This window comes from Cicer arietinum, chromosome 4 (genome assembly GCF_000331145.2).
Source record: "Cicer arietinum cultivar CDC Frontier isolate Library 1 chromosome 4, Cicar.CDCFrontier_v2.0, whole genome shotgun sequence".
NCBI lineage: Eukaryota > Viridiplantae > Streptophyta > Magnoliopsida > Fabales > Fabaceae > Cicer > Cicer arietinum.
In genome coordinates, this window is record NC_021163.2 from 14,513,575 (window position 1) to 14,525,905 (window position 12,331).

The 12,331-nt window shown below is 31.8% G+C and overlaps 1 protein-coding gene across 4 annotated transcripts; it reads right to left on the minus strand.

The window, feature by feature from the left end:
- Positions 1 to 4,731: 4,731 nt before the first annotated feature.
- Positions 4,732 to 11,202, minus strand: LOC101493416 (QWRF motif-containing protein 2). 4 transcript variants are annotated; one of them, XM_004496828.4, is made up of 6 exons: positions 9,559 to 11,202; positions 7,964 to 8,083; positions 7,513 to 7,629; positions 7,345 to 7,434; positions 5,385 to 5,495; positions 4,732 to 5,235 (listed from the first exon to the last, which is right to left on the minus strand). In XM_004496828.4, the coding sequence occupies exons 1-6, from the start codon at positions 10,894 to 10,896 to the stop codon at positions 5,176 to 5,178; spliced, it is 1,836 nt and encodes a 611-aa protein (XP_004496885.1). In that variant the 5' UTR covers positions 10,897 to 11,202; the 3' UTR covers positions 4,732 to 5,175. The 4 variants fall into 4 exon arrangements, with proteins under 4 accessions (XP_004496885.1, XP_012570259.1, XP_027189685.1 ...); XM_012714805.3 differs by having other exon boundaries at positions 5,385 to 5,492; positions 7,330 to 7,434; XM_027333884.2 differs by having other exon boundaries at positions 7,330 to 7,434.
- Between the last annotated feature and the right edge of the window lie 1,129 nt (positions 11,203 to 12,331).

Below are 12,331 nucleotides of genomic sequence, written 5' to 3' on the forward strand. Positions count from 1 at the left end.
TATAAATAAATAAATTTATTATTATTATTATTATTATTATTATTATTATTATTATTATAATATTAAGTTTTGTATTAAATCATAAATTTACCAATATTTTTTATAATTTAAACATAATGACTTAATATTTATTATTATAATATTAAGTTTATTGTCTTATTAATTCAATAAATATGTTTTCAAGTCTCTTTTAGACTTTGAAAAATATCAAAAAAGAACTTTAAAATGGATCTATGACGAGTGATATGTCGGACTTAGACCTAATATTTTAAATTAAAGTTTATTCGATTCAAAGTACTCCAATATATTCTCTAAACAAAAAGAATTTACTTACCATCTAAACGAATTCAAAATTATCATCTCATTCTCCCAAAAATAAAAAGTTTAAGATAATAAAAATGAGATTGTTTAATTGAAAATATGAATTCGAACGATAATAACAGAGACACCAAAAACCAAAAGAGTTTTAAAATAGATGTCCAGGATTCAAACTAAAAACTAATATAACTATTACTTTAATAACATTTATCTACAAGTAACAACAGGGACATTAATAACACTTTTTTAAATTATTTTAATTTCATTTACTCTTTATATTTAATTACTTTTAACATAAGCTAACATATTAATAAAGGCAACATATTTATCTCATCACATAGATTAGTTTTTTAAAAGCATATATATATATATATATATAGCAATTTATTAAAATAGACTGCTTACAAAAATAATGTGAAATACATGTCGTTTTAAAAAAAGTGAAATACATGTGTTATTACAATGCTTTGTGATTTTACTATTTTACTTTGCAATAGTACATTCTTTCTGATAATAATGCCCCAATCTCATTTGTCTCCTTATGCATTGAAGGGACACATAATATAGATAGTGTGATTAAAGTCAAGATACACCTAGTACCCAAAAGAAAAGATACACCAATAATTGTAACAAACTAGTTTTACAACTCGGTTAAATATAAATTAATTTGGTTTTTATCTCAATTGACGAAAAGTGTTGATGATGCAGGCTGGTTAATTCCAACAGAGTTTTTGGACTACGTTTATGGTGGATGAACATTGAACATATTGAAAATGAGTTGCAATGGTTGTCGTGTAGACTATTTTTAGATGGATAGAAAGTCCAGAAGCAGAAGCTAACGCAACTGTTTTCCTTTCCTCTCTGTTGCCCCAAACCAAACACCTGGTATGCATTCATTCATTAATATAACATACAACTTAATTAATTAATGTTATTAATTAAAGGTTTGTTCGAGTCACTTATGTATGAAGCTGTGGGGAGAACAATTAATCCTGTTAATGGAGCAGTGGGACTGGACGTTTCCTTAATCCGGTTAAAGAGTTACATAACAGCATCAAAACGGCGTCTTTTCCTTAATAACCACACTGCCATATAGACATTTCAATTCTAGAGTTAAAAAACATCGGTGGTTACATAGAACAGTGGTTATGATTTTTTTTTTAAGGTCACTCCAATAAATTATATTAAATAAATAAATATTTTTGAAATATTGGTGGGATTCATTTGATAAGAAAAATTTAAGTGTTAAGTTGGAGTGAATCATGTTTATTAAGAATTACAATTTAAAAATGTATTAAATAAGTCACATGTACATGCTAGACTCATTTATGAATTCAAATTGGATGGTGTAATGTGATATACTATAAATGTTACGGAAAATATTTGGTAGAAATAGATACTATAGATGTGATATATTGATGATTTGATAAGAATAATTTTGTCTTAAATATTTTGGAGGTTCTCTTTTAATTTTAAAAATTAAACTTTTAATAATTAAAAAGAAAACAAAAGTAAAATAATTTTGAAATTTTTTCTTTAAGAAACCAATATTTTTATTATCTAAAAATAGTCTTTGTAAAATCAAAATAGAAACTACAAATGAATAAATTTTGAAAGATTGTTATTTTGTAAAGACGAAAAATATTTTTAATAAAAAAAATTATTTCATCCTCATTTTGTTACATTATAAAAAATACAAAAAGAACATAAAAAATAAAAATGAGAAAACTCTTATCAATAGATCTCTTATACTATTGAGTTCGATGCACCATCTAATAGTCACTCTTAAATGAGAAGAGAAAGATAAAAAGAAAAATAGTTATATAAATATATTAAAACTATAGGTGTTTAAATATAACAATTGAAATGTTATTGTATGACAGTTGCACATGGGATGACCACATGATCCATGTGATGATAGTAGAGACAAAAAATAGTAATTTGAAATTTTCGTTTTGTGAGATTAAAACTTAAAAATAAAAAAAATAAAAAAAAATTGATTGGTAATGATGAGCTTAAAATATGATATTATGATTTGTATAGATTGCAAAGGAAATTAGATTTTTTGTAGTGACGAACGGAACACATTCATGTTATTATTATTTAATTGGTTGTTTAATCTCAAATAAATTTTAATTTTTTTAAAAATTTTAATTTATCAAATAGTACATTCATCGACTTTGTGAATATGTATAATATGTGACAATGATCTAGTTCGTCAAAAATGGACAACTAACCTATTTTTACTTTTATTTATTGTTTTTAGTCTGATTGTGGTATTTGGATCTCAGTGAGCCTTGTTGACGATGTGTCGTGGTCAAGACTAAGATGTTTAGTATAAATTATGTTTTCTCATTCTGATCATTCCCTTTTTAAAACCTCCTTCTTAAATATTATTAGGTTGTTGGGTATGATAAAGGTTAGGAGTGGGCAAAGTTGAGTTCTGAACTAAAACCGTTTGAAAATTGAATTGAATTGGTTTTCAATTTGAAAGAATTAAACCGAATCGGATTTCAATTCAAAAAGCCGAACGAATTGTTTTATAAACTGGTGAATCGGTTTTTACTTTGAACCGAACCGAATTGGTTTATCTTAGTTTTTTTGTTCGTGTATGCCAAATTTTACATAATTACCCCTAATTACTTCTAAAAAAACAAATTCGATTCAAGTTTTTGGAAATAAAAACCGGTTCGGTTCAGTTTTTTCGAATTGAAAACTGGTTCGATTCAGTTTTTAAAATTGATAAATCGATTTGGTTTAGTTCTAGTTTTAAAAAATGAGTTCGAAAACAGTTCGATTTTCAATTTTTATAAATCAGTTCAGTTTAAAACCAGTTCGATTCAATTCAGTTCGGCAGTTTGGTTCAGTTTTTAGTTTTTTTAACATCCTTAATAAAAGCTTCTCCTTTGTCGGACTCCTTCATGGGGAGCAAATATTCTTCCCCATTCCTTGTATGCAGCGGTTTCCCGAGTTTGTAGATTATGTGTTTAAAATGAGTTTTTTAAGATTCGGCTCAAGACGAGAGTGGTGAAGCTGGTACACACTCCCAAACACGAAGCCTTAAAGGTTAAAATGCTTAAGAATAACAGAAGTCCAACGCGTCCGATCCACGTAACATTTCAAATTGGTTTTGGCCCGAAAGTGATTCTTTCATGCACAGCTTTGTATGAAAAAATTCGTTTACCCTTATCTAGTTCAAACCTTTATTTGCCCATAACGGGTAAAACTTTTTCTTTTGTGGGAAGTAGTAGAAGGCTGCTTGGAGTTGGGTAGAATATTGATTTTTCACAATTTGTAATTTCTCTATTTTTTAGTTTTGGCTAATATGGAATGTATATATGTAAAGTGTTACACGATACCCAAGAAGATTATACAAATGAAATTCTCACTAAAAATAGTAATAATTGGATGACTTAACGTGACATGTACATATTTATCACGAAATCATATCCGGTATAGGCTACTAGCAAAACATGGGGACGTATACAATAATGTCACGGGCCTTGAGTCTTCGAGTAGACATTGAATCAAACAATTTCAATGCTAACTTTTTATCAGTCGTCACGAATGGGCTGTTTCACCAAACTTCACCAAAGACGTAAATGCATGTGGACCAGTCTCACAAAAATGCAGCCAAGCAATTTACCTAGATCCAATTTTTTTTATAATTCAGTTAACTTCTTTGCATCAAACTTAAAATCAACACGGTGTAACACAAATGATAGATAGTTGAATTCCATAAGTATTTGTCCATGGGCTTGATTCCTCACCGATGCATGTGAAAAACAAATGTTGAAAAAAGTTAACAGTTTAAATAATAGATCTCAATTACTTTGAGTGATTAGTCTCTATAGTTACGAGTGGAATATACAGTAGTTTAGAAAATATAGAAGTTAAAATATTTACACTTTAAATAGCTCTATTTTATAAAATACAATCAAACCAATCTTGTTTATAGATGCATGTGAGTGAGCATGTAGAAATTTCGTGTTAGCAGCAATGGGATTAGGCCTTAAGAAGACGACATTGTTAGTGGGACCACAACAATGGCAAGAAATGGATGGACCGCATTCGTGACTTTGTTTCTTTCACTCCCACGTTACCATCCTTATTTAGAATTGTTCATGTAACGTCACATATTTGATTTTGGCCACAATATACACACGCTTTCAATTCATTGTACCACATTGCTTCTAATCTAAGTTAATCGCCGGTAGAGGTTCACGTCACACAGATACCTACACTTTGTTTTAATGTTTTTAGGCTAGGAAAAAACATATCTCATCGTATTTTACTATTTTAATTTCGTATTTATAGAATCATGGTGAAAAAAACTATATACTATACTAGCTTTTCAGTAGAATAAAAGAATTCGATATTTAAAAACCATGCATGTGATTGCTAGAACTACAATGAAAAAATAGAAGAGCATACCATACACCATGGATTTAAATGAAGATCTAGGCCACAAACTACCCTACTAAACAATGACTAATTAGTTGATTACATATATAGATATATACACAGACACTCACTTTTCCTCAAATGACAAGGTAGGTAATTGTATACATCTTGATCTAGCTAACTAGTGAGAGAAAAAGCCACTTTTTTTTTTGTTTTCTCCTTTTGTAAACTGTAATATTCAGACACATTGGATATACTGCACACAATACATTCAAGTCAAACAAACAGCAAACAAAAAACCAGCTATTGACTCCATATTCCATTCTTCTTCTTATTATTACCTTCTGTGTTATATCCACCCTTGTGGAAAATAAAAAAAGGCTGGGAGTAGTAGTGTGTTAGCATTAAGAGTGAGCTGTCAGGTCAAATAAGATCAGTTCTACGCACGCCTTGTTAGGAAGCTGGTACACGAGAAAGTTGTAACATATGCGTTCTTAAGCTACAATCCTTGACCTGCCACAATATTTTACACGCAAAATAGCAATAAGAATAGTGATATACAAATTAGTTATGCAGCACTGACACTACAAATTAAAGGTGTGTCAAGTGTTTGACACGTGTCAGTGTCGATAAAAAAGTTAGAGACAAACATGACTGATTACCTGCATGGCTGCTAAGGAAGACAAAAAATCCTTGCATTGTTCAAGCAAAAACCTTTCCTTTGAGGTTACCTTTAGGATTTCCGCTACCAAGCAGTTAGTTTCTTCCACCTGCTACAAACTCATGTTTTTCAATATACTGAATAGAAAAAGTGCACATATTTTCTTATCTCTAACCCAATTCCCACTTCCTCTCTCAAAATTTGTTTATCTCAAAACTTCAAACAAATATTATTCCCTTCAAATCCTCCCAGTTTTGGAAGGGAGCTAAAATTGGCTCAGGAGGGATTTTACTTACCTCTCTTCCCCTCCAACCAAACAGACCCTAAATGAATAAATAAGCAATTCGCCTTTGGCTTTGATGGGAGTCTAATCAGAGTTTTTTTATGGGAAGAGGGTACAAGCACAGTTAATAAGTTGGATTTACTGAAAATTTGCTTTTTGATAAAGCAATATGGTCCATCTAGTGAGAAAATGTTTTGGTTGGTTGTATACAGCAAAATGGTGCTGATTGATCCATCAAACAGACCCCACCTAATAAACTGAGTTGTTACAAAATCAGCTCCTTTTCATCATATTGTTTGATTTGAAAAGCTGACCACAGAAAGCAAAATAATAGCAATAATAAAATCTATAATGGTAGCAGAAATAAACCCACACAAACAACCATCCATGGGTTAGTGCATCTTAGCCCAGATCCAAGGGACAGTTCAAGGAACCACACAACAATCACTTCAAATGATATTTTAACATTCAATCCAGGTTTAACAACGCAATCACTATGCTACATTAGAATTCTGATCATTCATGTTTCTTAATGGAAATTGACAAGTAACTAGTGTGAATTGACACTAACAAATATTTAGAGCTCAAAGCAAATGAGATGGAGATTGACAAGTAACCTGGCAACACATCAAGTACTGAAAAAACAATAACTGGGGTGATGCGCTAACGTACATACATATAGACATATACATGGCTAGAAATAGAAAGTAGGTCAAATATTCAATTTATTGTTTTTGTAGAATAATGCCGCAACCCCTAAGTGCTGTTCACGACTACGGGCCGAACGAGGATAAGACACTACTTTTAACATGCCCATGCTATGACTATAGAGGTATAGACTATGACAACGCTAAGCACATATAGGTTAGAAAATATCCTACATAATAAATGATAGCATGTGCCTATTAGCCAAGATATCTTTCATAAATTTTATTTGATTATTTATAACTTAATAACTGATTGTTATGAGATTTTTTGTCTTAACCCTCCGGTTTTTTGGGGAAAGGGACTGGGTAATTTGAAATTTGACTGGAAGGTAAGCAAAGTCTGACCAAGAGGATTGTTTCAGCCATTAATTAATCTAACTTGAGTACTCTCAATAGATTCAACCTTGCTGAAGCTCATCAACCACTTGAGCCAAACCACTAGGTTTTAATGACATCAAGACAATGAACAAAATTGTGTTCATCATTATGAGCTTTTGATCCTTAAGATTTTAAGTTTTCAGCAATAAGAAAAAAGATTATGCAAAAACATCAATCTGAATCCAATTTTTTAATTTATTTTTTATTGATTATATTCGCAAAAGGCAATAAATATGATCTATTAAATGGTAAGTTGACAATCTGGTGAATAATTTTTGTTCCAAGTTAAAACAAGGTGAAGGGGGGAATGGTTAAACCAACAAGCTTCTAGACAACACGGCTAATTTTGGCTATAGTTTGAAGAACTTAAAATCCAAGAATCTTTTTCCCAAGTATAATTATTACAATCAATTAATGGCAGAATGGTTTCACCTAATTCGACAAAATGTGAACCAACGACTGAACCAATCAAGCATATATATTATTACTTCTAACTCAAAAACCAACTTTCGTGCAGAAGTCCAGACAATAAACTATAAACGCTCACTTAACGCTACAGAATTAAAAGAACCATGCACCTTATAAAAAATCACCTTTGACGAAAGAGAATATATTGAGGACGCCATTGACTGCATCACATCAACTGCGGACCCCAAAGCATCCTTCAGATTTGGTACATCAGCCTGAAAAAAAATAACAGCTCAATATTTGACAGACTACTTTAAACTAACATGAAGTGTCCAAAAGATAGCAGTACATACTGTTGCTTTTTCGACAACCGGAAGACGGAGAGTACTGGCCCTCAAAGCTTCAGTTGCTCCAAGTAAAGAACTGGAGTGATCTTTATCAAGAAGGGCCCATTCCTCTAAATACGAAATCTATGATCAAGCATAATAAACTTCAATTATGACAAATAATAATAGTAAATAATAAATACAGATCAAATATTCAAATGCATTGCCGATTATGACTCTAACGTAAACATAATAACATTGAATCTTTGTTGACATATATACTTGAAATATTGACAAAATATTATTGAATATACTAAATTTTGCATTAAGGTATAGATATGCACGTCAACATGCATGAAAGTATTTATAAAAAAAAAAAAAAGCAACGTTACATTTTGTTTATCGAGCTTATCAACTTCCATGGGATACATTGATTGCATAAGAGCATTATTTAAAAATTGAAAGTTCTGAATCATACCTGTCCCTTTAGAATGGAAGTCAGCTTCAACTTTTGCCTCAGCAATACCAGCTTGATTCTTTTAAGTATGACTGAATGCCGAAGTTCTGATATTGTTACCCATGCATTCCACAAATGTCTCTGGCACAATGAAAACATTTAATTTAGCCTAAACATTTAGTTTATGTAAGTATCGTTATAATCCAACAGTGTTGCCATCCTAAACATCATAGGAGTATAATATTTCGTAACACGACAATAGACACTTCAGAACATAGTCACTACCATAATGAAAAAACAGCTAAGTACGAAATTGTTGAATGTCACTAAGAAGACCAATAGATTTCCTGAACCTATAAAGTAATGTAAAAAAGCTTAAATGGAGACCTGACTCATTGTCAACATAATATTAGGTCAAGCTGTGCAACAAAGAATTTTACTTGAGGTAAACTTCAACCATTTCCAACAACTACTTCTATTTTCTGTGCATATATTTAAGTATATGGCCATTCAACAAATTCCTTATCTCTACATGTAATAATTTTTTTTCTCCACATAGATAGATGGTTTATGATAGGTTTGTTAGTTGAAGGAGTTAGAGTGAGTTAGTTGGAATCAGTTGAGACTGAGATAATTAGAGAGGTAGACTATGTAATGTTATGTTTGTTGGCAAGCAAAGAAAGGGAGAGACTATCTTGATTCTTGTCATTTGTGAAAGTGTTGGGCCTTTTCCTTTTTGGCATACAGAGGTACAGACCCTCAAAGTTCTACAATCTATTGCATAATCAGGGGAAATTCTTCCCTAAATCATTTAACAAAATACCAGATTCCTACCAGCTTACATCCTTTTCCATTCAAATCACCTCATGTAAAGATATACTTATTTCTAATTCTAGTATACTTAGGCATAATATGGGACAATACTACTTGCAAATTTCTACACGACAACTTTTCACTACAGAGCATCCTCATTAGATCACCACCAACAAGGTAGCTTCTTGGTGTCGTTAGTGAGATTTGTAAGGCATAATAAATAAACCATGGAGACATTTTGTACAAAAGTACATAAAATTAAGTGAGAATTTTTTAGAACTCCTTGTTGATCATAATTTACGGTTTAGATCATTCGCTGATGAACCTACATTATCCGCAATTAGAATGATACTTTGCAACAGTTGAAAACTTTGAAATCTCCAAACTCTTAAAAGCGATGGAACGATAATGAGAAACACTATCTACATTTTGAGATTTAGGCAATGAATCCAATAAATGCAAAATAAGTTTCATCATCTCAGTCAATCTGCATTCTGAAACCTAACACATTTCCTTTAAAATAAGACAGCACCATTCATCTTTCATCCTACACCTTAGCTTAGCAGCCTAAACTTCTAGGACATGGTTTCTAACGTTGTTTGACAATAAGTCCCTACGCACAATGTTGCAAGTGTAATGAACAAGATCCCATTAATCTAAACCATTCCACAAAGCACACTATAATATACAAAGTAATTCACAATTGCTGAAAAAAAAATAACAATTGAGATACTCACATCACTAACAAGTAACAAAAACCATACTATCAACCATGGTTTGACAGAATACAAATTTATCCATACCTCTGCATTCAATTTCTGCACCATGAATGTAGCATCAGCCCTGGCATTAACAAATCGCCACTGCACATACCGATTATAGAGAAGCCTCAATGTATGTGCATCAAATATTCGATCTTCCCCTATCTTCCCTCTCCGCACATCAGCAGAGAAGCTAAGAATCGAGGGCGAAATACCTGAACTACTATTGATCGAGCTAGCAACCGCACTTCTCACCCTAGCAGGACTCGAAAACCCCCTCGACGGTGAGGATGCAGCCGACGCCCAAAGTTTACTAGGCGAAGCAGGCCGTGCATTCCCCCTAATAGGAGAACCCGCAGTTCTAGGCGACAACATAGGACCATCACTACTATACCTCTTCAATTGAGCATTCTTAGATGGAACACTAATTCTTGAAGCAGGACTAGTTGATAAAGGTGAACCAGGATCCTGCAAACGCCGCAATCGGCTATTAGTTTCCTGCCAAAACCTTGCAGAAACAACAATTCCACGAGATTCTTTAGAGACCTTGTTAGTCCCAAGAGAATCATGTGCACCTGAAGTGCTACCTGATGAAACACTATCAGTATCAGAAGCATTAACATCAACAGAATTCAAACAAGGTTCATTCAATTCAACAGTTTTCCCTAAATCCAAACTCAAACCCCTTAATCCATCAAAAGAAACTCTTCTTCTACCACTCTCCATCACCATTGATTGTTGCAATGCACGAACAACTTTCCCATTCCCATTCCCATTCCCAACAACCTTCTTCTTCTCATCACCATCACCACCACCACCACCACAATCAACACTTCTTGACAACTGATTAACCTGCCGTGACCGTGCCGGCCACCGATGTTGATCCGAGGGACGAGAGTTCTCTCCCTGATCTCCTTTTACGGCGACCGGAGTAACCCTCCGTCGCTCCGGCGTAACAGCTTTCGCTTTACTCTTACTAATAGGAAGAGAAAAAGCCTCACCTTGAAAAGAAACAGATAAACTCCGAGTAGAAGTTACTAGAAGCTTAGTTGCTTCGGGAACTGGTGTTGTTGGTCGAGGTCTCCGACGGTCCACCGATTGAGAACGTTTAGGAACAACAAGTGGTGTTGATGATGAAGAATTCGTTGAACGTGATAAAAGAGGTGAAGGAAATCGCCGTGAAGAAGAAGAGGAAGAAGAAGAAGTTGTAGTTGTTGTTGTTGAAGAAGAAGATGTTGTTGTTGTTGAAGGTGAAGGTGAAGGTGACATGTACCTTGAAGAAACTTGTCTACCTTTAACTCTTCTGGGTATGACGCCATTGTTATCTTTTTCTTGTGTTCTTGAAGAGGTTAATGGGTTTTCTGAAATGGCAGCCACCATTGCAAAAAGGTGAAAACTTTAACTCACATTGCAACTTTCATACGCTTGAGAGAGAAAAATCTGAAGTGGGGTGAGAGGAACTTGGTGTAGATCAAGGAGATGAGAAATGGGTATTCTTCAGATTTAGCATTTTTTTTCAGGAGGAACAGTGAGAGAGAAAATAGCGTTTCTTGCTTGTGAGGTTTTAGAGAGAGAAACAAAAAGAAGTAGGTGAATAATAATAAACATAAAAAGAAATGAAAATAAAAAATGGAATTTAGAGAGAGAGTGTGTGTGTTGAGTTTTGAGCATTTGGGTTTTGGTGAATCTTTGTAGAAACGTTATGTTATGTTATGTTCAACTAAACGACAATTTGTTAGTTTTCTAAGCTTATTGTTAATCCTTTTTTCTTTTCCTTACTCAAAGTCAAAATCATATTTTCTTGTTTTTGTTTCTTTCTCATTTTATTCTTACTGCGATTTACTTGGAAGGAAGGATTATGTTGTCAAAAAGATAACAAGGAAATATATAATGGAACAAAACAAGAAAAATTACTATTTTTTACATAAAAGGAAGGAAATCCAAAAATAGGAAATATCAATTTTGAGAAGAAAAAAAAAACATGTCATTCAATCAGAACTAAAAGAATATGGTAAATAAGAAGATTTATTTAGTGTTTCATTTGTAATAAAGAGATAAGAAATTTTATGAACTAAACAATTATTCATGTTTCTAAAAACAAAAAAATATCAAAAAAAAATATTATTTCAAAAATATATTTGACATAATTTTACATTCTCTGTATGACAATAATTAATTTTAAGAGTGTTTCATTGATATAAAATAAAACACATTTTAAAAGATGAAATTATAAAGTACATATGTCTTACTTATCTCAAACTACATGTTTCTTTTTATTATCAAATGTAATATTAAATACTTTTTTTCTATTAATATTATAAAATCTAAACATAAATATTAAAATTTTATAGAAACTGAAATTTTTTTTTTAAAATACATTATTCAGTATTACAAGAGTTTTGTGAAGTATAATCAATTATTTAATATCGTGTGACTTTTTTATATTTAATTATTTTAAATTAAATTTATTTTAAATTTATTTTGCCTTCAAAGTATACATACCCAGTAAGCTACCCAATATTATTTTTGAAAGAAAAAAACACTTGATGACCGGCTCTGAACAAGACTAGTCTATATTATGGGGATTCTAGATTGATAAGTTCACAACACAATTTAATTATAATAATTTTTTATATAGAACACAATTTATAATATTTTTTATATCAAAGTAGTGGTATAACATTTAAATATGATTGAATGTGTATGTAAATTATATGACAATATATACGAGTCAAATTCATATAAAGTGACATGTCATTAAATAACGTTTAAAATAATATAATATATTTTAAAAAAACTCTTGGATAACTTATCG